Genomic DNA, 20952 nt, shown 5'->3' on the forward strand with positions numbered 1-20952 from the left:
GTGGGACAGGCCCAGAGCTGTCACTTAGAGAATCAGCACCATGGGACAGGAAGTTATTGGTGAGAGTCCTGCTGACTAGTGCTGAGGGTTTGATAGGCAGTGGAGGATTAGAGGAGGGGCTGGATGCAGGAGAAGCTTCTAAGGAAAATCACCAGGACCCAGTGGTGGACAGGGTGTGGGGAGGGAGTCACCACGACTAACGAGGTTGAACAGGAAAGCCAACACCTGCCCTTAAAGTGCCTTTGCTGCTCTCGGGGTGAGTGAGGCCCTCCAGCCTCTTGGGATCTTGCAGAATGTGGTCCCAAGTCGGGACTGTGTGGTCCACAGTCGGGTCAGCTCAGCTGCAAGCCCCTGTCCGGGCCACCGATGGGGCCGCGGAGGTCGTCGCTCAGCCGGCCCGGCAGGGGGCGCTGTGGGGACGACGTGGATGATGGGCATGCGCAGGGCAGCTCCGGAAGTGGGTGGGACCGCCCGAACGCGGAAGCGGAGCAGCTCACAAGGGGACTGGGAGGGGAAGGTTGGTGGCCGAGTATTCCTCAGTGTAGGGGCTGGGAGTGCGAGCTGTTCCTGTGTCTGAGGGGGTTTGCCGGGGGAAGCTTTCCGGTCCCCTTCACTCATTAGGGGCCTGGGAGCGGGCCCCGGCGGAGGTGACCGCTCCCGAGGACTCACTCGCGGAGTCGACCATGGAACTGCTCTCGGCCGCCAGGGGCGCGACCTGGCGTTGCTGCGGTCGTCTCCTCACGCGTCCTTTCTCCCAAGCGGCGCGGCGTGGGGACAGGCCCGGCGGGGAGGAGCTAAGCCGCCTGCTCCTGGACGACCTGGCGCTCCCCCCGCGGTCGGCCGGGGGACTGGAGCTTTTGTTTGGCTTGTCCCCATGTCTCCTGGCTCTGCGAGCCGCCCGCCGCCGCGTGGCCCGGCTCCTGCTCCAGGCCGGCAGGTCCGGGCTGCAAGGGGAGCGGGCCGAGCTGCTGCGTGTGGCGGAGGCGCGGGACATCCCGGTTCTGCGGCCCAGGCGGCGGAAGCTGGACGTCCTGTGCCGCTACCAGGTCCACCAGGGCGTCTGCATGGAAGTGAGCCCCCTGCGGCCCCAGCCTTGGGCTGAGGCCGGGGAGTCTCGGCCGGGAGACGACCCCCAGCAGCTGTGGCTGGTCCTTGAGGGGCTACAGGATCCCCGGAATCTTGGGGCCGTGCTGCGCTCCGCTCATTTCCTCGGAGTGGAGAAAGTCATCACCAGCCGGAAAAACAGGCATGGACAACCCTTCCCTGCGTGCCCCAATTTGGAGGCTCAGCTGAGTTCCTAAGCACCTTGACCCTTTGGGTGGTCCTTCAGGCAGGCCTCCCCATGGCCAAAATTCTCTCTCCTAACTCTTGGGGTCTGGGGGAGGGCACGGCGCTGGGTTTGAGATTACTCAGCCTCATAGGGGACTTGGGGAACCCTTGCAGCTGCCCGCTCACTCCAGTAGTCAGCAAGGCCAGCGCGGGAGCTATGGAGGTGATGGACGTGTTCTCGACTGATGACCTGGCCGGTTTTTTACAGGTAACGACGGGGGAAAGCGGGGTGTCAGTAAAGGAGAACAAATGAGCCAAGCTCATCCTCTCCAAGGGCCCCCAGGAGGAAGGGAACGGGGCGTTTTGGTACACACGCTTCCTCCATCCTTTTAAACCCCTTTGGGAAGCGACGGATCCAGAGTATTTTAAACCACACATGGAGCAGAATCTGATGTTAGGGACTTTGACTGCACACCTTTCCGAAATAAATGTCTTCGCTCCTCCAGCGAGTTTACTCAGTGCCTTACTGCCTGGGAAGTAGGTCTTCAGTAAATGCTCAGCTGTGAGGAGTTGGTGGCTCTTGGTTCCTCCAGTAGAGGCTCAGCTTGAAAAGCTCTTTGAACAAAGACTCGTTGATGCGTTTTCCCTTGTCCCTCCTGCAAACAAAGAAGCAAAGCAAACCCCCCAAAGCACCTCCACCACTAACAGAAAACCCTCTTTGATATATAGAAAGGAAAAGTAAGTAAAACCCCTTTCTTGGTTCATCCGTATTTCTCTTTAGCTGTGCTTTCCTTGATGGACACAAGGGGGCAGTATTGCCTTGAATTTGGCAGCATCCCTGACCCTCCTGCAGGACTCCAAGTCTTAGTCTTTGGATATTCTGTGTATATTCAATTTCTTGTTGGTCGCATCCAGTACGATGGCTTTAAATGCCTCCTAAATGTATGTCCTCCAAGATCTTGCTCCTGAGCCGCAGATTCACATATCTAGTGACCTATTCAACAGCTGGGTTTTTTTGTTTTGTTTTGCTGTTTAATGGGCATTTCAAACGAGATTTCCAAATGTCATTCCATTTCCTTGTGTTGACTTACCCAGCTCAGTTGATGGCCAGTCCATCCCTTCAGTTTTTTAGGCCAAAACCTTGGCATCCTTTTTTTTTTTTTTTTTTTTTTTTTTGGTCTTTTTTAGGGCTGCACCCGTGGCATATGGAGGTTCCCAGGCTAGGGGGGGAATTGATGCTACGTCTGTGACCTACATAACAGCTCACGGCAACGCCGGATCCTTAACCCACTGAGCGAGGCCAGGGATCGAACCTGCGTCCTTCTGGATTCTAGTTAGGTTCGATAACCACCAAGCCATGACGGGAACTCCTTGGCATCCTTCTTGATTCTTCCTGCTGTCACCCCATGTTCCATCTGCCAGCAAATCTTTTCCTTTTTATCTTCATGTTATTTCTTTTTTTTTTAAATTGTTTTATTTTATTTATTTATTTATTTTTGTCTTTTTGCCATTTCTTGGGCCGCTCCCACTCCATATGGAGGTTCCCAGATTAGGGGTCTAATCAGAGCTGTAGCCACCGGCCTATGCCAGAGCCACAGCAACGCAGGATCCGAGCCACGTCTGCAACCTACACCACAGCTCATAGCAACGCCGGATCGTTAACCCACTGAGCAAGGGCAGGGATCGAACCCACAACCTCATGGTTCCTAGTCAGATTCGTTACCCACTGTGCCACAACGGGAACTCCGATATTATTTCTTTTCTGCCTTCTGACCATTTCTCAGCATCTCCGCTGTTACCACTCTGGTCCAAGCCACCATCCTCCCCTGCCTGGATCACTGCAGAAACCTAACCGGTCTGCTTGCTTCTGCTAGTGGCTCTCAACATAGGCAGAGTGATTCTGTTGAGTTGTCAGTCTGACCATGTTACTTTTCTGCTCAAAACCATTCAAAGCCTTTGCATCTCTTGGAGTCAAAGCCAAAGGCCTTCCAGTGGCCTTTGAGGTCCTTCCTCATGTGGCCCTTCGTTTCCTCTCCTGTCTCAGTGGATCCCTTTCCACTGGCCACCTTGCTGTTCTGCTGTTCCTCACGCGTGCCAGGGAAGCACCTGCCCCTGGGCCTTTGCAATAGCTGATCTCTGCCTGGAATATTCCTCCCCCAGATGCCTGTGTAGTGCCCCTCATCTCCTGCGGGTCTACACTCAAATGTCACTTCAGCGAGACCTTCCCTGGCCACCCTTGCACAAGGCTGGGATTCGGGCCTTTTTGTGTGTGTGTGTGTGTGTGTGTATTCTTAGGGCTACACCCACGGCATGAGGCTAGGGGTCAAATCAGAGCTGCAGCTGCCGGCCTACACCACATCCATAGCAAAGCCAGATCCCAACCACATCTGTGACCTATGCTGCAGCTCACAGCAACTCTGGATCCTTAACCCACTGAGCGAGGCCAGGGATCAAACCTGCGTCCTCGTGCATACTAGTCAGGTTCTTAACCTGCTGAGCCGCAACTGGAATTCCAGGCCTGTTTTGCTCATCGCCTTCTCCCCAGCACCTGGGACACAGCCTGCCCATTCCAGGTGCTTCCTAACTATTGACTGAATCCAGTGGCTCAGGGAGGGAATGAATGTACGGGCGAGGCTGGGCTTCTCCTTGCCAGGCTCTGCCGAAGGCTTGGTGAGTGGTGAGCTAGAATATGATTTCTTCTTTCCCCTTTCAGGCCAAAGCCCGGCAGGGCTGGCTCGTGGCTGGCACAGTGGGATGCCCTGGGCCTGAGATTTCCCCATCCTCCGAGGTGCCCATCACTAGCTGCTTGGACTTCCTCTGGGACCAGCCCACTCTCCTAGTGCTGGGTAGGTAGAGGTCCCCACCTTTCGTGCCGGGACATGCACCTGTGTGTCTAGCTGGGCCTCCCTAACCTTCTGTCCCCCTTCTCTGCAGGGAATGAGGGCTCTGGTCTGTCCCGGGAGGTGCAGGCCTCCTGCCAGCTTCTCCTTACCATCCTGCCCGGCCGGCAGCTGCCTCCTGGACTCGAGTCCTTAAATGTTTCTGTGGCCGCAGGTGAGTCTCCATTCCCCTTGCTTCTCTTTTTTTTCCTTTTTTTTTTTTTGGTCTTTTTGCCTTTTCCAAGGGCTGCTCCCACAGCACATGGAGGTTCCCAGGCTAGGGGTCCAAGCGGAGCTGCATCTGCCAGCCTACATCACATCCACAGCAACACGGGATCCAAGCCACGTCTGCGACCCACACCACAGCTCATGGCAACACTGGATCCCCAACCCACTGAGCAGGGCCAGGGATCGAACCCACAACCCCATGGTTCTCAGTCGGATTTGTTAACCACTGAGCCACAACGGAAACTCCCCCTTGCTTCTCTTTCTGATTGCACACAGACAGCTGGACAGCAGCTTCATCCTGAATGTATTTCTCAGGGTTTTGTTTTGTTTTTGCTTTTTTAGGGCTGCACCCAAGGCATATAGAGGTTCTCAGGCTAGGGATTGAATCAGAGCTGTAGCTGCCAGCCTACACCACAGCCACAGCAACATGGGATCCGAGCCATATCTGCAACCTACACTCTACAACTACACTAGCTCTTGGCAATGCCGGATCCTTTACGCACTGAGCAAGGCCAGGGATCCAACCCCCATCCTCATGGATACTAGTCAGGTTCATTTCCACTGCACCACAGCGGGAACTCTCGTGTTTCTCAGTCCTTAGTTGCTTTCTGTGCCAAATGAGAGCAGTACCTACATCCTGCTCAGGATGAAAGGAGGGAGTGCCTGGAACCTAGTCCTTCCTCTTCTCCATCTTTGTCCTTCTGTCTGTCCGTGCAGGAATCCTCCTTCACTCCATTTGCAGCCAGAGGAAGGGTTTCCCTGTGGAGCAGAAGAGAGAGCAGCACCTCCTCCAAGACCCCCAAGAACCCTGGCCCTTGTCTGAAGGGCCCAGCCTGACTCAGCACCCAGGACTGTGCTCGGGATCCGCAAAGCAGAGGCAGGACGGGGACTGACCTGGATGTCCCAGGTGTGTGCGTGCTGGGGCGGGCGCACACATCCGCACGCTCCGATGTGCCAGCGTCTCTTGCCTTCTTGCTCGAGTGTGCATCCAGGCCCCTGTTTATAAACGGCTGTCTTGGGGCAGGGCCAGGAGCTTTGCGGTAGAGACCAGAGGAAGTTCCGTTTTCTCGGTTTGGCTTTGGACGTGCAGTTGGAGACGGCGGTTGGTTAACTTCTAGCCTGTGCTGGGACGGAGGGTCTCTTTCTTCCCAGGCCCTGCCCAGGGGAGTGTAGACATCAGAAGGAAATCGAGGTGTTCCCATCGTGGCTCAGCAGTAACAAACCTGACTGGTATCCATGAGGACGCCGGTTCAATCCCTGGCCTTGCTCAGAGGGTTAAGGATCTGGCGTTGCCCTGAACTGTGATGTAGTTTCCAGGCGTGGCTTGGATTCTGTGTTGCTGTGGCTGTGGTGTAGGCCGGCAGCTGTAGCTCCGATTTAACCCCTAGCCTGGGAACCTCCATGTGCTGCAAGTGCAGCCCTAAAAAGCAAAAAACAACAACAAAAAAACGGGATCAGGCAGCCGTCCAGAGCCTTCTTCCTTCTGAACCAGTGGGAGAATATAGAGGGAAGCCCTCCTGTGGCCAGGCAGGGGTAAACCCAGGCTCAGACCCTGCCCCCCTCAGGCCTTGAGCACGTTGCTTCATCTTTATGTGTCGCAGGGCCCTGGTCTGCACTTCCCTTCCAGGGCTCTTAGGAGGACCAAATAAAACATCACTCAGTCGGTCCGTTCTGTCTGATTCTTCCATTAGGTGGCAGCCTTGCTCTTTGGTCCACAGTCTTCTTCCAGAAGCTTTGGCAGCCACCTGGAGATGCCTGGCTGTGGCCTCCCCCCCCCCCACCCCCGCTGGAGAGGCAGGGAAAGAGTAGCAACCCCCCCGCCACCCCCCTGCCTTACTGGCCCTCCAGTACCCCCTCTGGGTGAGTCATCAGTCAGTCCACCTCTATGGAAGGAACTGCTGAAGCAGAGCCTTGACCCCTGATTCTGGGAGGTGGTGTGGACCTCACAGGGTTGCTGTTTATTGCACAACCTAGACAGCTGTGGCGCTCCTCTCCCAGGCTCCTACAGATGGACCCGAGATCACAAGGATAAGTAGCTTGACTGGTCTTGGCTGTGCATTGGAACCACCTGGCAGGCTTTAAAAAAGCACCTGACACTAGTGAGCCCCTTCCCACCCGAGCCCGAGGTCATTGGTCAGTGTGCAACCTGGGCATCTGAACTGCTAAATCTTCCTCCCACCAAGAGGTTTCATGTGCAGCCCAGGCTGGGAACTACTGTGTTTCTCAGCCTCAGCACGACTGACATTCTGGTAACTTCTGTGAGGGCCTGTCCTGTGCCTTGTGGGACGTTTAACAGTATCCCTGGCCTCTCCCCACAAGATGCTGGTGGTGCCCTCGTCCTCCGAGTTGTGACAACCAAACATGTCTCCAGACACTGCCACATGTCCTCTGGGACAGAAACGCTTCTGGTTGAGAAGCACTGCTCTGGGGTGGGGATCTGAAGGACGCAGCCTCCTGTGCAAATCCCCATGCTGTGTGACCTTAGCCAGTTCCTTGCCCACCCTCAGCCTTGGTCAAAGGGGAAAAAGCCAGCCTTCCTGGGTGCCCAGGAGGATACAGAGGGCAGGGGGACTCCACGTCTGACACACTGTAGGTGCTCGGTGCATTGTACTGCCTTTTTCTTTGTGGAGTGGTTTCATCTTGGCATTCTTATGGTAATGCCAGTTTAGAAAGACATTTGGATTTGCTTAAAAAGGCCCAAGATGGCTTTAAAGTCACAGTTTTTCTTGAGACAGAGAAAGAAACCCCTTCATAAATTCCATGGATCTCCCTTCGCAAGGGTCCTCCTTGACCTCTCTGTCTGCACCGCCACACGAGCTTTGACCTCTGCTGGCATCTGTCTGTCTTGGGAGTGCTCCTCGACCTTCTGCATCCCAGCTGAACTCTTGACCAAGAGCCTGGTGTAGCTTTCAGCTGTGGCTGCACCTTAGTGTCATGGGGTCGGGGTGGGGGTTGCTTTAATAGTCCAGATGCCCAGAGGCCATCTCTGAAGAAGCAGCCAGGCACCAGCATTTTTTTAGAACTCCCCAGGGTGGGGGGCCTTATCCAATCAGTTGAAGACGCCAGTAGAACAAGAAGGCCGACCCTTCCCCAAGCTGACACCTGTGTGCAGTCGGTTGGAGAGTCACTGGCTGTCAGCCCCCCTGCTCATGTCCAAGGAACTGCTTCCAAATCATTCATACCCATGTTTTTGAGCTCATGCCTGAAAGTTTGGGTCAAGGAACCTGTCATCTGTCCCTGAGATTCTTCAGCAGATGCTTGATCTGGCCCTGGCTCCATGGCTTCTTACCTGGCTGGTGCCTGAGTCTCCTCATCTGTAAAATGAGGATAGTGCCATCAGTACCCACTCCAGCCCCCCCCCCCCACCACAGAGAAGTTGTTGAAAATAAAATGAAGAAGTAGCAGTAAAAAATTGTTCTATAAACTACAAGACTGTGTACCCCGGGGCCGGCACATGATCATACAGTCCTGGACGTGAGGGTTCAGTTTGCATGTCCACCTGACTGGGCCATGGAGTGCCCAGCTCTTTGATCAGACATTACCCTGGGTCGTTCTGGGAGGGTGTTTTGAAATAAGATTCATTAGCATTTAAATCGATAGGTTGAATAAAGCAGAGTGCCCTCCCCAGGGTGGTGGGCCTTATCCAATCAGTTGAAGACCTGAATAGAACAAAAGGCTGACCCTTTCCCAAGTAGGAGAGAATTCCTCATGCCTTTTGGAACTGAAACTAGTTCAAGATCCTGGGTCTCAAGCCTGCTGGCCTTCTGACAGGGAGGGACTGTGTTGTCAGCTCCCCTAGGTTTCCAGCCTCACCCTGCAGAACCTGGGGCTTGTCAGCCTCTATAATCACGTGAGCCAATTCCTTATGATAAGTGTGTGTGTGTGTATAGTATGTGCATCATGTGTGTATATATTATGTGTATATGTAGTCTGTGTATATGTGTATACATATGTATGTGTATATAGTGTGTATGTGTACTTTGTATATAGTGTGTGTATGTGTGTATATATAGTGTGTGTGTATACATAGTATGTGTGTATATATAGTGTGTGTATGTGTATGTATTTATGTGTGTATACATTGTGTGCATATGTATGTATATAGTGTATGGGTATGTGTGTGTGTGTGTGTGTGTGTGTGTGTGTGTCTATGTACTGTTGGCTCTGTTTTTCTGGAGAACCCAGACTAGAGACGTGATGAAAACAATCCGAGGTGTCCTGTGCTCCCTCCCAGGCTGGGAGGGTACAGAATCAAGCTCTTCTCCAGGACTTAACCCAGCCTAGAACCTAGAAGTTCGAGTCCCTCCTGCCCACAGACTCCTCTGTGGTTTCTAGAATCCTATCGAACTGCCTTCGGCCTGCTATTCATCAGCTTTCTGGGTCCCAGTAGTCTGGGCCACCTTGAGAGCCACTCCCCTGGGCAAACAGCCATGCGCAGGCAGCTCCACCCTCTTCACCCCGTGGGCAGCAAGCTGGCTATCCTCTGGGAAGACAGGTTTGCTGGAACCAAAAGGAATTGTGGCCATAATTACCTGCCGTGTACTTGCAGGTGTGTGGCTGTGTCATGCGACGCAGGCACCACCCCCAAGGTGAAGAAGATGTACCTGAGGCCCTAAGGCCAGGGATGAGGGCCGATTCTCCTTGGAAGTGGCCTCCAAGGGTGCTGGGCACACAGAGGCTGCTCAGCTTTGCGAGTGCGGTTAAACACCCAGGAGCTGGGGTCACGTGGCCGTGGGTATGAAGGACGGCAGGGTGAGGGTGCAGTGGTGGTTGAGTGACCTTGGCTGTTAAGCGGTTTGCTTCGAGTTCCAAATCTGACACTTGCTAGTGGTGTAAGTGTGGGCATGTCGCTTCACTTTTCCAGGCCTTGGTTTTCCTCATCTGTAAATGGGGGCAGCAGTAGTGTCCGCTTTGGAGGATCGTGGTATGGATCAACTGAAGTCGTGCCCGTAAAGCCCTCAGCCCGGTGCCCTCAGACCTTGAGGTGTTCTCACAGCGCCTGGGGGCCAACCTAGAGGTCGGGGCATTGGGCTCTGCCCTCCTCCCAACCTGGCCTCAATTTCCCCATAGGCTCCAGGGCCCATTTCAGTTGTGGTTTACTCCCGAGAGCAGAGGGAGTTGGGGTAGGATGGGGGTTGAAATAACAAGTGCAGGATCCTCCTTTGTTGGGGTCGCCCAGCCAGGAGGGGAAGGGTCTCAGAAAGTTGATGTTCCCGGCCGAAGCTCACCCTCCAGGGCTAGCATCTCTTTTTTTGGGGGCGGGGGGCAGGAGGCTAAATTGCCAGCTCCCTCCCCCAGGCTGGGGTCCTAAACCAGACCCTCCTCCTGGTTCCTGCAGGGCCAGGCGCCAGGGAGTCCCACAGTTTGTAAATGTAATCAACCTTGAGGTCCCCCGGCTTCTGCAGGTGCAATTAGCAGGCCCATCTGCTAATCCCTGATTAATGATGTTTACAAACACGGCCTCGGCTCTCAGAGCTGCTCAGCCCTTCCCGCCCAACCGGGCCTGAAGGCAGAGGCCTTCCTAGCACCGCCCCAGCCCACTTCTTCAGACCTTACGGCCAGCACCCCTCTCCATCCTGTTCCCTGGGGCTGTGAGCGGAGCTGGAGATCCTTCCTGGAGCCCCCGGCCCCACTCTCATGGCGCTCAGGTAGAAAGGAGACCCAGCAAGAGCACGCGGAGGCCGGTGGGAGGGCCAGGACCCTGCTCGTAGCCTTCCCAGTCCTGGAACTTCCAGGGCACTCGGTGTTGACTTTACTCACCAGGCTGGCTCTGGCCTCGGGGCCACATACACAGACTTCCCTGGGTGGAGGTGTGGGCCCATGCCCAGTGTCCCAAGGGTCAGGCTCGCCAGCCTGTCCCCAGACAGGGGAGCCTTTCCATCCTGCTCACCTTCCTATTGGAAGGACTGGGTGGGTCCAGGTCAGAGGCATGGTAGTGAAAGCATTGAGAACGCACCTCTTTTTTTTTGCCTATTTTTAGGGCTGCACCTGCAGCATATGGAGGTTCCCAGGCTAGGGGTCGAATCAGAGCTACAGCTGCCGGCTTACACTCCAGCCACAGCAACGGGATCCAAGCCAAGTCTGTGACCTACACCACAGCTCACAGCAATGCCAGATCCTTAACCCACCGAGCAAGGCCAGGGATCAAACCCGCATCCTCATGGATCCTAGTTGGGTTCATTAACCGCTGAGTCACGAAGGGAACTCCAGGAACACACCTCTGAGTCGGACAGTCCTCGGTCCAAATGTTGGGTCGGCCTGGGGCCAGTCACTTAACCTGACTGAGCTGCAGTTTCTTCATCTGTGAAATGGAGGTAAGAACAGTCCCTGTCATAGAGGCTGTTGAGAGGATCCGTATAAAAAGGACACAGTAGGTGCTCAGTAAATGTGAGCTTTTGATGGCAGTGAAAGAGATGAGAAGAACAATGACAGGAGGCCTCTGAAGCTGCAGAGATGCCCAAGGATTTCCCCTGCTCCTCCCGCTGCCCCCTCTCTGGGGAGCAGGGCAGGTCCCAGCTCATTACTGGTGGGGGCTGGGGTGGAGGTGTGAGATTGGAATCACTCCTGGGTCTGTTCGCAGCTTCTCTGTTTCATTAACACCTCCCTGGTGGTCTGCAGCTCATCCTGCTGGGGGAGGAGGTGCTCCAGAAAGTTCTAACTGCCTCCTACCCAGCCCGGAGCTCACTGCTCCCCACTCTGTGCTCAGACCCCCACAGAGAGGGTTTTGTGTGGGAGAGAGGTGGCCACTGGCCGGGAGGCTGTCTCCGTCCCTCTTCCCAGGGTCCTGGGGGCCTGGTCAGAGTGTAGAGCCCTTGAGGCTGTCCCTTTCTTTCCCATCCCCCATCGACCTCTCACCCTTCGTCCCTGCTGCCCCAGCCCCACTGCGTCCCCACCCGGCCACCTCTTCCTTCTTTTTGAATCTCCCGTGACTTGGTGGGAACCTGGCTTGGTGGGTTCTGATCCTGACCCACCTCCTCCTAGCTGGATGACCAAAGGCAAGTCGCTCTCCTCTAGGACATGTGTTGTCGCCTCTTCTGTAAAAAGGGGACATGCTACCCACAACAAGGTAGCAGAGGGCCTGGTACACGGTAAACCCTCTGCAATGGCAGCCGTCATGCTTCCTTTGCAGGCATAACCACTGCTCTCGGGGAGCCCCTGTGGTGGCTCAGTGGAAACGAATCCGACTGGTATCCATGAGGATGTGGGTTTGATCCCTGGCCTCGCTCACAGGGTCAGCGATCGGCATTGCCGTGAGCTGTGGTGTTGGTCACAGACAGAGCTCGGATCCCCCGTTGCTGTGGCTGGGGTGTAGGCCGGCGTCTGTAGCTCTGATTCAACCCCTAGCCTGGGAACTTCCCTATGCTGCGGGTGCGGCCCTAAAAAGAAAAGAAAAAAAAAAAAAAACCCTGCTCTAGGAATTATCGTTTTAAACAGCAGGACTTTGTTTAGGCAACTGGGGTCGGGGAGCAGGGCCAGAGCCTCGAGGACCTGAGGTTCACAGAAGCAGGAAGAGGGCGTGAGCTGTGTCCCAGTTAATTGTCCCTGTTTTCTCACCGGACTGGCGAAAGGAGTGGGGCTGGTCATTGAACGGGGACCAGGAGATTTATGCCTCCGGCTCGGGGAAGGCTGCTTCCAAACCAGGTTCCCCTCCACTATGCTCCAAGAAGGATTCGCATGGAAATGTCTGTCCTTTGCCCCCTCTGTGCCCTCTCTGTCACAATATTCCATTTCAGAGGACATCCTTCTGCAGCTGCGGGGGGCGATGGGGAGGGGCTGGCTCCTTGCTGCCCCGACCCCGCAGTTTGGCTCAACTTGGCCCTTTCCTCTTTCTCCTGCCACCTCTGTGCCCTCGTCCCCCTCCGTCTCCCTGCTTTTTGCTGAGGTGTGTGGGTGTCAGAAGGGAGACTCCATGAAAAGCGGTACCCTTTGTGGTTAATCTGTGGCCTCAAGAACATGTCAGTGGGCTGAACAGTGTCCTTTAGAAAGAAGAGAGTGAGATGCGAGTCAGCAGACAGGGGAGGCAGGAGGACAGTGGGCTTGGTCCCTTCTTGCAAGCAGCCTTACAGGGCCCCTGTCCCTTGGCCCCCACGGGCCTCTACAGACACGGGAGTCCCCCCCCCCCGAGCCCCCCCCTTTAGAATATGGGGCAGGAATTAGCTTTACTCCTTTTGAATTCCCAGGTCCCAGCACAGGGCCAGACACAGACTAGGGGTTTAAAAACCATTGTGGCGCAGCGGTTAACAAACCCAACTAGCATCCATGAGGACACAGGTTTGATCCCTGGCCCTGCTCAGTGGGTTAAGGATCTGGCATTGCTGTGAGCTGTAGTGTAGGTTGCAGATGCAGCTCGGATTCTGCGTTGCTGTGGCTCTGGTGTAGTCAGGCAGCTGTAGCTGGACCCCTAGCCTGGGAACCTCCATATGCTGCGGGTGCGGCCCTAAAAAGACAAAAAGACAAAATAATAATAATAATAATAATAATAATAATAAACCATGACGGAACAAGCAAATGGGTCCTGCCTGAGGTGGGAGACTAACTGCCTCCCCCTCCTCGTCTCTATGGGGGTTGGGGGGCAAATCTCTCAGTGTTTCCAGTGGCCCTGACCTTCCATGTTCAGAGGCGGGAAGATGCAAATGACGCTCCAGCCACAGCTGCTCTTGATTCTCTGAAACAAAGGAGCTAATGGAGGACTGAGGGGTTCTATGAGCATCCCCCCACCTGCACCCAGGCCTCGCCCAGATGCCCTTCCCCTAGGTGGAGGCACTGGCTGTGGGTCAGGCGCTGCACGGGGCTGGATCTTGTTTAAATCAGAGCCCTGAGACCAACACACATATGCAACAGCCTCACCATGGTGGGTACGGGGCCGGAAGCCGTGTGCTTGCAGCAGGGTGATGGTATGAATGTTTATTACGTACTCGGCGCGTGCTAGCAGTTTTACATGCCTCGTCTCTCGGGTGGGCACTGTTACTACCTTTAGTTTATAGGGAGGAAACAGGATCTGAGGGGTTAATTTGCCCAAGGTTGTGGGGTGGCAATCAGAATGGTTTGGGAGGGAGGGTGGGGAGCTGGGCTGACAGGAGAGAACCTGCGGCCCAAGCACCTACTAGGAGGTCAAACCACATCTGCATACAGCCACCCTCTCTCACCCCCACCCCAAAGCCCTCACCCACGCAGCACCCCACCCTGTCTCCCCACTCCATCTCTCCCCAACCACCTTGACAAGCTCCAGGTGGGGCATCCCACCAACTCTCCACCGAGTGGTGGATGTTAAGTTCGGGCTGAGAAGCCAGAGTGACTGCTCAGGGTTGCAGTGGGATGCGGCCAAGAGCACTGATTTCTAGAGATGCCCAGATTTGGCTTTAAATCCTGGCCCTCAGAGTTCCTGTGGTGGCGCAGTGGAAATGAATCCAACTAGGAACCATGAGGTTGCGAGTTTGATCCCTGGCCTTGTTCAGTGAGTTAAGGATCCGGTTCTTCCGTGAGCCGTGGTGTAGGTCGCACATGCGGCTTGGATCTGGCGTTGCTGTGGCTGTGGTGTAGGCTGGCGGCTACAGATCTTATTGGACCCCTCGCCTGGGAACCTCCATATACCATGGGTATGGCCCTAAAAAGACAAAAAACAAACAAAAAACTCCTGGCCCTGCTCCCACATATAAAGTCTCAGGCCTGGGAGTTCCCATTGCGGCTCAGCAGGTTATGAAATCTGACCAGTATCCATGAGGATTTGGGTTCGATCCCTGGCCTCACTCACTGGGTTAAGGATCCGGCCTTGCCACAAGCTGCAGCGTAGGTCGCAGACACAGCTTGGATCCTGCATTGCTGTGACTATGGTGTAGGCCGGCAGCTGCAGCTCTGATTTGACTCTGAGCCTGGGAACGTCCATAAAAAAATTTTTTTTAATTAAATAAATAAAGGTCCAGGTCTTGGCTGAGTTTCTGAACTTCTCAGCTTAATTTCCTCCCTGTAAAATGGCATCCCAACTGACTTTCTCCCAGGCTTGTGCTTGAGAGAAGATGCCTCGGCATAGGGTCAGCCTCGAAGACTTTCCCAGGGCTCCTCTGTGTCTGCCTCTTTACCCTTCTTAGCTCAAGGTATGGCATCTCTCTTTCTCAGCTCTGCCTGTTTTCTGATTACCTCCGTCCAGTCTGCCTGTCCCCAGGGGTCCCTGTTCCTGCTCCCTCTCTGGGGCTGTGTCTCCACACCCTGTGTGTCCCTGTCTTAGCCTCTCCCCTGGCTCTGCCCCAAGGGATGGATCGATGGCCACCGCTGCTTATCGATTGGGGTGGGCATCCAAGTGTGGCTGCTCGAGGCCAATATTGATGGACAGGATTGGTGCCCAGGCCACACGGAGTGGCAGTTGGGGAGCCTGGGGCTGCAAGGCCAGTAGGGCTGCCGCCTTTCCTGCCAGGACCTGGAGCGGGAGTCCTTAAAGCAGCAGACCCTGCGGCTCACATGGGAGCAGAGGGTGGGGGAGAGGACCTCTGAGGACAGACGGCCAAGGCTTGCTGTCATTTAACATGTGTCTATTGAGCACCTACTATGTGCAAGGGAGCAATCAGCAAAAATCAATAAGTAAAATTATATAGTCTGTTGTGCAAGAAACAGGGAAAGGGGGATGGAAGTGCAGGTTGGGGAAGGTGCCATTTTTTTGTTTGTTTGTTTTGTTTTTTAGGGCTGCACCCATGGCATATTCAGGTTCCCAGGCTAGGGGTCGAATCAGAGCTGTAGCTCTTGGCCACCGTCACAGCCACCCACGGCAGATCTAGTCGTGTCTGCGAACTATACCACAGCTCATGCCAACACCAGATCCTTAACCCATTGAGCGAGGCCAGGGATCAAACCCTCATCCTCATGTGAATCCTAGTCAGGTTTATTAACCGCTGAGCCATGACGGGAACTCCAGTATTTGTCTTTTTATGACTGGCTTCTTTTTTTCTTCTTTCTTTTTTTTTAAATTAAAGTATAGTTGATTTACAATGTTATGCCAGTTTCTTCTGTACAGCAAAGTGACCCAGTCATACATAGAAATACATTCTTTTCTCATGTTTCTTCCATCATGTTCTAGCACAGGAGATTGGATATAGTGCCCTGTGCTGTACAGTAGACCTCATAGCTTATCCATTCTAAACATAATAGTTTGCATCTACTAACCCCAAACTCCCAGTCCATCCCACTCCCCCTCCCCGCCCTTGGCAACCAGGACTCTGTTCTCTATGTCTGTGAATCTGTTTCTGTTTTGTAGATAAGTTCATTTGTGTCATATTTTAGATTCCACATATAAGTGATGTCATATGATATTTGTCTATTTCTTTCTGAATGACTGGCTTATTTCATTTAGCACGTCTTCAAGGTTCATCCCTGTAGCATGTGACAGGATTGCTTTCCTTTTTTAAGGCTGAATACTATTCCATAGTATGCATACACCACACGATTTGTTTATCCATTCATTGGTTGATGGACACTTGGGTTGTTTCCATCTCTTGGGTATTGTGAGTAATGCTGCAATATACGTGAATGTACAAATCTTTCTTTGAGATCCTGTTTTTAATTCTTACAGATACACCCCTAGAAGTAGAATTGCTGGATCATACAGTTGGTTTTTTTTAATCTTTTTTTTTTTTTTTTTTTTGTCTTTTTGTTGTTGTTGTTGTTGTTGTTGCTGCTATTTCTTGGGCCGCACCCGCGGCATATGGAGGTTCCCAGGCTAGGGGTCTAATCGGAGCCGTAGCCACCAGCCTACGCCAGAGCCACAGCAACGCGGGATCCGAGCTGCGTCTGCAACCTACACCACAGCTCACGGCAACGCCGGATCGTTAACCCACTGAGCAAGGGCAGGGACCGAACCCGCAACCTCATGGTTCCCAGTCGGATTCGTTAACCACTGCGCCACAACGGGAACTGCGGTTTTTTTTTTAATCTTTTAATTGAAAAAGATTTGCTGTCTTCAGAGTGGCTGCACCATTTTGCAGTGCGTGAGGGTTCCAGTTTCTCCAGATCCTCACCAACACTTATTTTCTGTGTAATTTTTTTTTTTTTTGACACTAGCCATCCTAATGGATGTGAGGTGGTATCTCATGTAGGCTTGATTTCCATCTTCCTAATGATGAGTGATATTGAGCATCTTTTTATGTGCTGTTGGCCATTTGCATATCCTCTTTGGAGAAGGTTGATTCAAGTCCTTTGCCCAATTTTTAATTGGGTTATTTTTGTTTGTTGTTGTTGAGTTAGAGTTCTTCATATATTTTGAATATTAATCCCTCATCAGATAATGATTTCAGAACATTTTCTCCTATTCTGTAGGCTGCTTTTCATTCTGTTGATTGTGTCCTCTGATGCACAGAAGTTTAAATTTTTTTTAATTTTTTTAATTTTATTTTTTATTTATTTTTTTATTACTCAATGAATTTATCACCTCTGTAGTTGTATAATGATCATCACAATCCAAGTTTTAAATTTTAAGGTTGTTCAATTTATCTATTTTTTTTCTCTTATTGCCTGTGCAGTCATTGCCAAGTCCATTGAAAATGATTGCTTTTAACCACTCCTCGATGCTGGCAACAGTTCTGCTAACACCTTTGAGTGGGTGGGAGGGAATGAGGGAAGACGGTTTGCAACAGTTGACAGAACGAGGAAGCGTTTAGCCAGGAGAATGGAAGCACCTAGGTGTTGGTGGTTGGGCACAGTGACCATGATATTTGAAGTACAGAAGAGCTTTCATGGGGCAGAGCAATGACCCAGAGGGCAGATTGGGACCCATGGGAGGCTCATGGAGTCAGACAGCAGCTCAGTCTAACAGGACTCCGGAGGTTGAACAGGGTACTCTGGAGGAAGTGAGCTCCCTGTCACTGGGGGAGTGTAAGCACTCAGGTGACCATACAGGTAGCATCTTGCATAGGGGCCTTTAGACATAGGATGTTAAGGTTGGGTTGATGGCCTCTGATCCCTTCTGTGATTCAGTAGGGAAGGCAAGAGCCCAAACCTTCAGCCAGTGGGATGGGGTAGATTTCAGCTTCTCTGTGCCTGGGGAAGTCACCTCAAGATTACTGTCTGCTGGAGTTCCCATCATGGCTCAGTGGGTTAAGAACCCAACTTGTCTCCATGAAGATGCGGGTTTGATCCCTGGCCTTGCTGAGTGGGTTAAGGATCCGGCGTTGCCGTGAGCTGTGGTGTAGATCACAGACATGGCTTGGATCCGGTGTTGCTATGGCATCTTGGAAAGGGGACGCCCTGCTGGCTTTGTTGGGGGTGTGAGATTTGGAGTTTGGGGAGCTGGTGGAAAAGAGTCACAGCCCGATCGATGTTGGGGGAGGTGCATGAATCCCTCCCTCCCCTCCAGGCTGAACCTAGAGCCCCAGGTGAGTGTGTTTAGAGTTGGATGGACATCCATTCACCTGGTGAGTCTGGAGAGTGTGGGTTAGGAGAGCAGGTTGGGCGGTGAGGGTGCCAGGGAGAGGGTGTGGCATGGAGGGCATTCCTGTCTGCCTGGGCCATGTTCCCAGAGCAACGCCAAACATCAAGGACAGCCTTTATGGGGAAAAGAGTTGCACAGGGACTCTTTGGGCTTCATGGGGTCAAAGGGCCTGTGGCCTGGCTGTAGGCTGAGCCACTGGCCTCTAGCCCACCTGCCGGGTCCAGGGATCAGCCGTGGTAATGGACTGGCCTTCTAAGCCCTGGGACACAGCTGAGATGCTCCAGCAGGCAGCCTCGATGGGACCTTCTACACATTTGGGGGTGTGGGGGGGTCCCTGGGTAGGTACCCTCAGTGAAGCCTCGCCTGCCACCCCTGCCCCAGCCCTGCACGGGTGTGTCGTGTAAGTTCCCAGATGTGCCTGCGTGTTCTCCCCACGGCTTCTGCCAGGGGAGCTGAGAGTGGCTCTCCGGGTGGCGGGGACAGGCCAGATTTATGGTGCTGGGAGAAATATTTAGGCCTGAGACAGTTTGGTTGTGTTAATTATGGAAATCTAAAGATAATCTATATTTAATGCTGAATTTTGTCAAATTTGCTAAAGAATTAGGGGAGCATGTGCAAACAGTGACACTTCAATGAAGAACAAGGTGCAATTAAACTCTGAAATTTACAGTGGAATAATTGGAGAGCATGACAAATATAGTTATCAGCAGCAACTAATTAGGGGTCTGTTCGAGGTTTCTGGGCTTGATTAATCTTGCCTAGATGCTAATAAGTTATGCTGGGCAGCTGATACCATTTGTCGCCTCCTCCTTTCCACCGTCTCTCCACAGCCCTTGGGGGGCGGGAATGCAGCCCCTTCGGTCCATCAGCCTGGCCTGATGGGGACAATGAGGACACCAGTGCTCCCCTGCTGAGACCACCCACCCCAGCTAAGGATGGCGCCAACACCTTGAGCCTTCCCTGCACGGGCCCCTTGGGGTCCCAGTGGTTGGTAAGTTCTTCTTGGCGTCTCACTTGAGGTTTGTCGAGATTGGGAGAGAGAGGTATTAGAGGCTGAGTGTTAGGGTCTAGCTGAGCCTCGGTGGGTCAACTTGTTTCCTCACTGTTGACAACGCTCATTCTGCCTCCCACTCCATGCCTTGTAAGAAGGGGTGCCAAACCCCCCTTTGTCCCCCGAGACACCCCTGACCCCCTTTCCTCCCAGGTCTCTGCTAATCTTCCTTGCTGCTGATTGTGGCCAAGCCTTAGATCCATTGATTAAAGTTTAGGCCTGAGCTGGCGGTATTACCCGGCTGGAGTGTGGCCAGCACCCTAGCCATTGCTGCCGGGCCCAGCTGTGAACTAGAGCCATCTGCTTCGTCTCTGCCTCTCATCCTGTCTCCTGTCCCAGATGCCTCCTTCCAACCTGCTGCCCTTGTCCCCCTTCGGGGACCCACCCTTTCCTCTGGAGTTCTCCTGCCTGCCTGGTCCCCTACTGGGGGCGTCCCCTGGGGCTGGTGGGGCATGGACCCCCATCCTGGGCAGCTCCCCGCTATCTCCTGCCTTCACTCAATGTCATCTGGCACAGGACGGGGACTCGGATTGGCAGCCTGAGATGATGTTGGTGAATCTAAAATGGGACGTTGGATGAATTGTGACAGTCTGTGAATATCTTCCATACGGCAGAACTCCGAGCATAAGTGTGTGTGTCCCAGGAGCTGGTGGAGAGGCTGCTAGCAGGGGGTGCAAGAGGGGGGCCGGGGGAGGCCTTCAGCTCACCTCCCCACAGTATCTAAGCCAGGATGGTCCTCCCCCTGGGAGGAGGGAGCTTTGCTTCCTTGAGACCTCAGTTTCTCTTCCTGCTTGTGGTCCAAGGAGCTTTGAGCTCAGACCCATGTGGCCTGTGTCCTGGCCTTGTTACGTCTTGGTTTCCTTCTTTGGAACAGGGATAATTACTTTCAGGAAACTTGCCCCCAGGACAAGCAAGGCTTCCTCCCTGCTCCCCTTCCGACCTCCCACCTCCACCCCTTCATCTTTCAGGGGACTCACATAAACCCTTCAATCCATGTTGGGGCCCCAACTGAAGGAGGCCAGAGTGGGAACCAGAGCCTGAAGCTTCACCCTCTCCTCCAGGCAGGGAACCCCCCACAGCTTGAGGCCAGTGTACAGTTAAAAAAGGGCCTGTGAAGGGAGTTCCCGTTGTGGTTCAGTGGTTAACGAATCCGACTAGGAACCACAAGGTTTCGGGTTCGATCCCTGGCCTTGCTCAGTGGGTTAAGGATCCGGTGTTGCCGTGAGCTGGGGTGTAGGTCGCAGATGTGGCTCAGATCCCGTGTTGTTGTGGCTCTTGTGTAGGCTGGCAGCTACAGCTCCGATTCGACCCCTAGCCTGGGAACCTCCATATGCCGCGGGAGCAGCCCAAGAAATGGCAAAAAGACAAAAAAAAAAAAAAAAAAAAAAAAGGGCCTGTGAGGGAAGTTCCCACCGTGGATCAGCCGTAACGAACCCGACTAGCATCCATGAGGACATAGGTTCCATCCCTGGCCCCCGCTCAATGGGCTAAGTAGCCGGCATTGCCTTGAGCTGTGGTGTAGGTCACAGATGCGGCTCAGGTCCGGCATGGCTGTGGCTTTGGCCATGGCTGGCAGCTGTAGCTCCAATTCGGCCCCTAGCCTGAGAACTTCCATATGCCATGGGTGCGGCCCCCCAAAAATTTTTTTTTAAAGAAGAAGAAGTATGGAATTCCCATTTTGGTGCAGCGGAAATGAATCCAACCAGGAACCATGAGGTTTCGGGTTCCATCCCTGGCCTCACTCAGTGGGTTAAGGATCCGGCATTGCCGTGAACTGTGGTATAGGTTGCAGATGCGGCCCAGATCTGGTGTTGCTGTGGCTGTGGCATAGGCCGGCCGCTGTAGCTCTGCTTCAACCCCTAGCCTGGGAACCTCTATATGCCCAAAAAGCAAAAAAAAAAAAAAAAAAAAAAAAATGCCACAGAGGTCTCCAGCCAGGCCACAAGGTATTGCTTTTGTTAATGGAAGGAGGTGGCTTCCATAGCCTCCTTGCCTCCACTTTCCAAATGATCAGCCTGAAATGCAAATTAGATCGTTCCTGTGCTGCCTCCGAAAGCTTCAGTGGCTTCTCCTTGCCTCCTGGATAAAGTGCAGACTTGTTAGCCTCAAGATCA

The 20952-nt window shown here is 53.5% G+C and overlaps 1 protein-coding gene across 3 annotated transcripts; it reads left to right on the top strand.

Annotated features, from left to right (window-relative positions):
- Window positions 1-454: 454 nt before the first annotated feature.
- MRM1 (mitochondrial rRNA methyltransferase 1) lies at window positions 455-20754 on the top strand. 3 transcript variants are annotated; one of them, XM_021066102.2, is made up of 6 exons: window positions 455-1246; window positions 1444-1537; window positions 3983-4115; window positions 4204-4323; window positions 5094-5283; window positions 18618-20754. In XM_021066102.2, exons 1-5 carry the CDS (start codon window positions 684-686, stop codon window positions 5267-5269), a joined length of 1086 nt encoding a protein of 361 aa, XP_020921761.1. In that variant the 5' UTR covers window positions 455-683; the 3' UTR covers window positions 5270-5283; window positions 18618-20754.
- Window positions 20755-20952: the final 198 nt, after the last annotated feature.

Source organism: Sus scrofa, chromosome 12, assembly GCF_054392235.1.
Source record: "Sus scrofa isolate SSC_HxYL_T2T_F1_AM1 chromosome 12, Sscrofa_HxYL_maternal_Yorkshire_Landrace_v2.0, whole genome shotgun sequence".
Taxonomy (NCBI): domain Eukaryota; kingdom Metazoa; phylum Chordata; class Mammalia; order Artiodactyla; family Suidae; genus Sus; species Sus scrofa.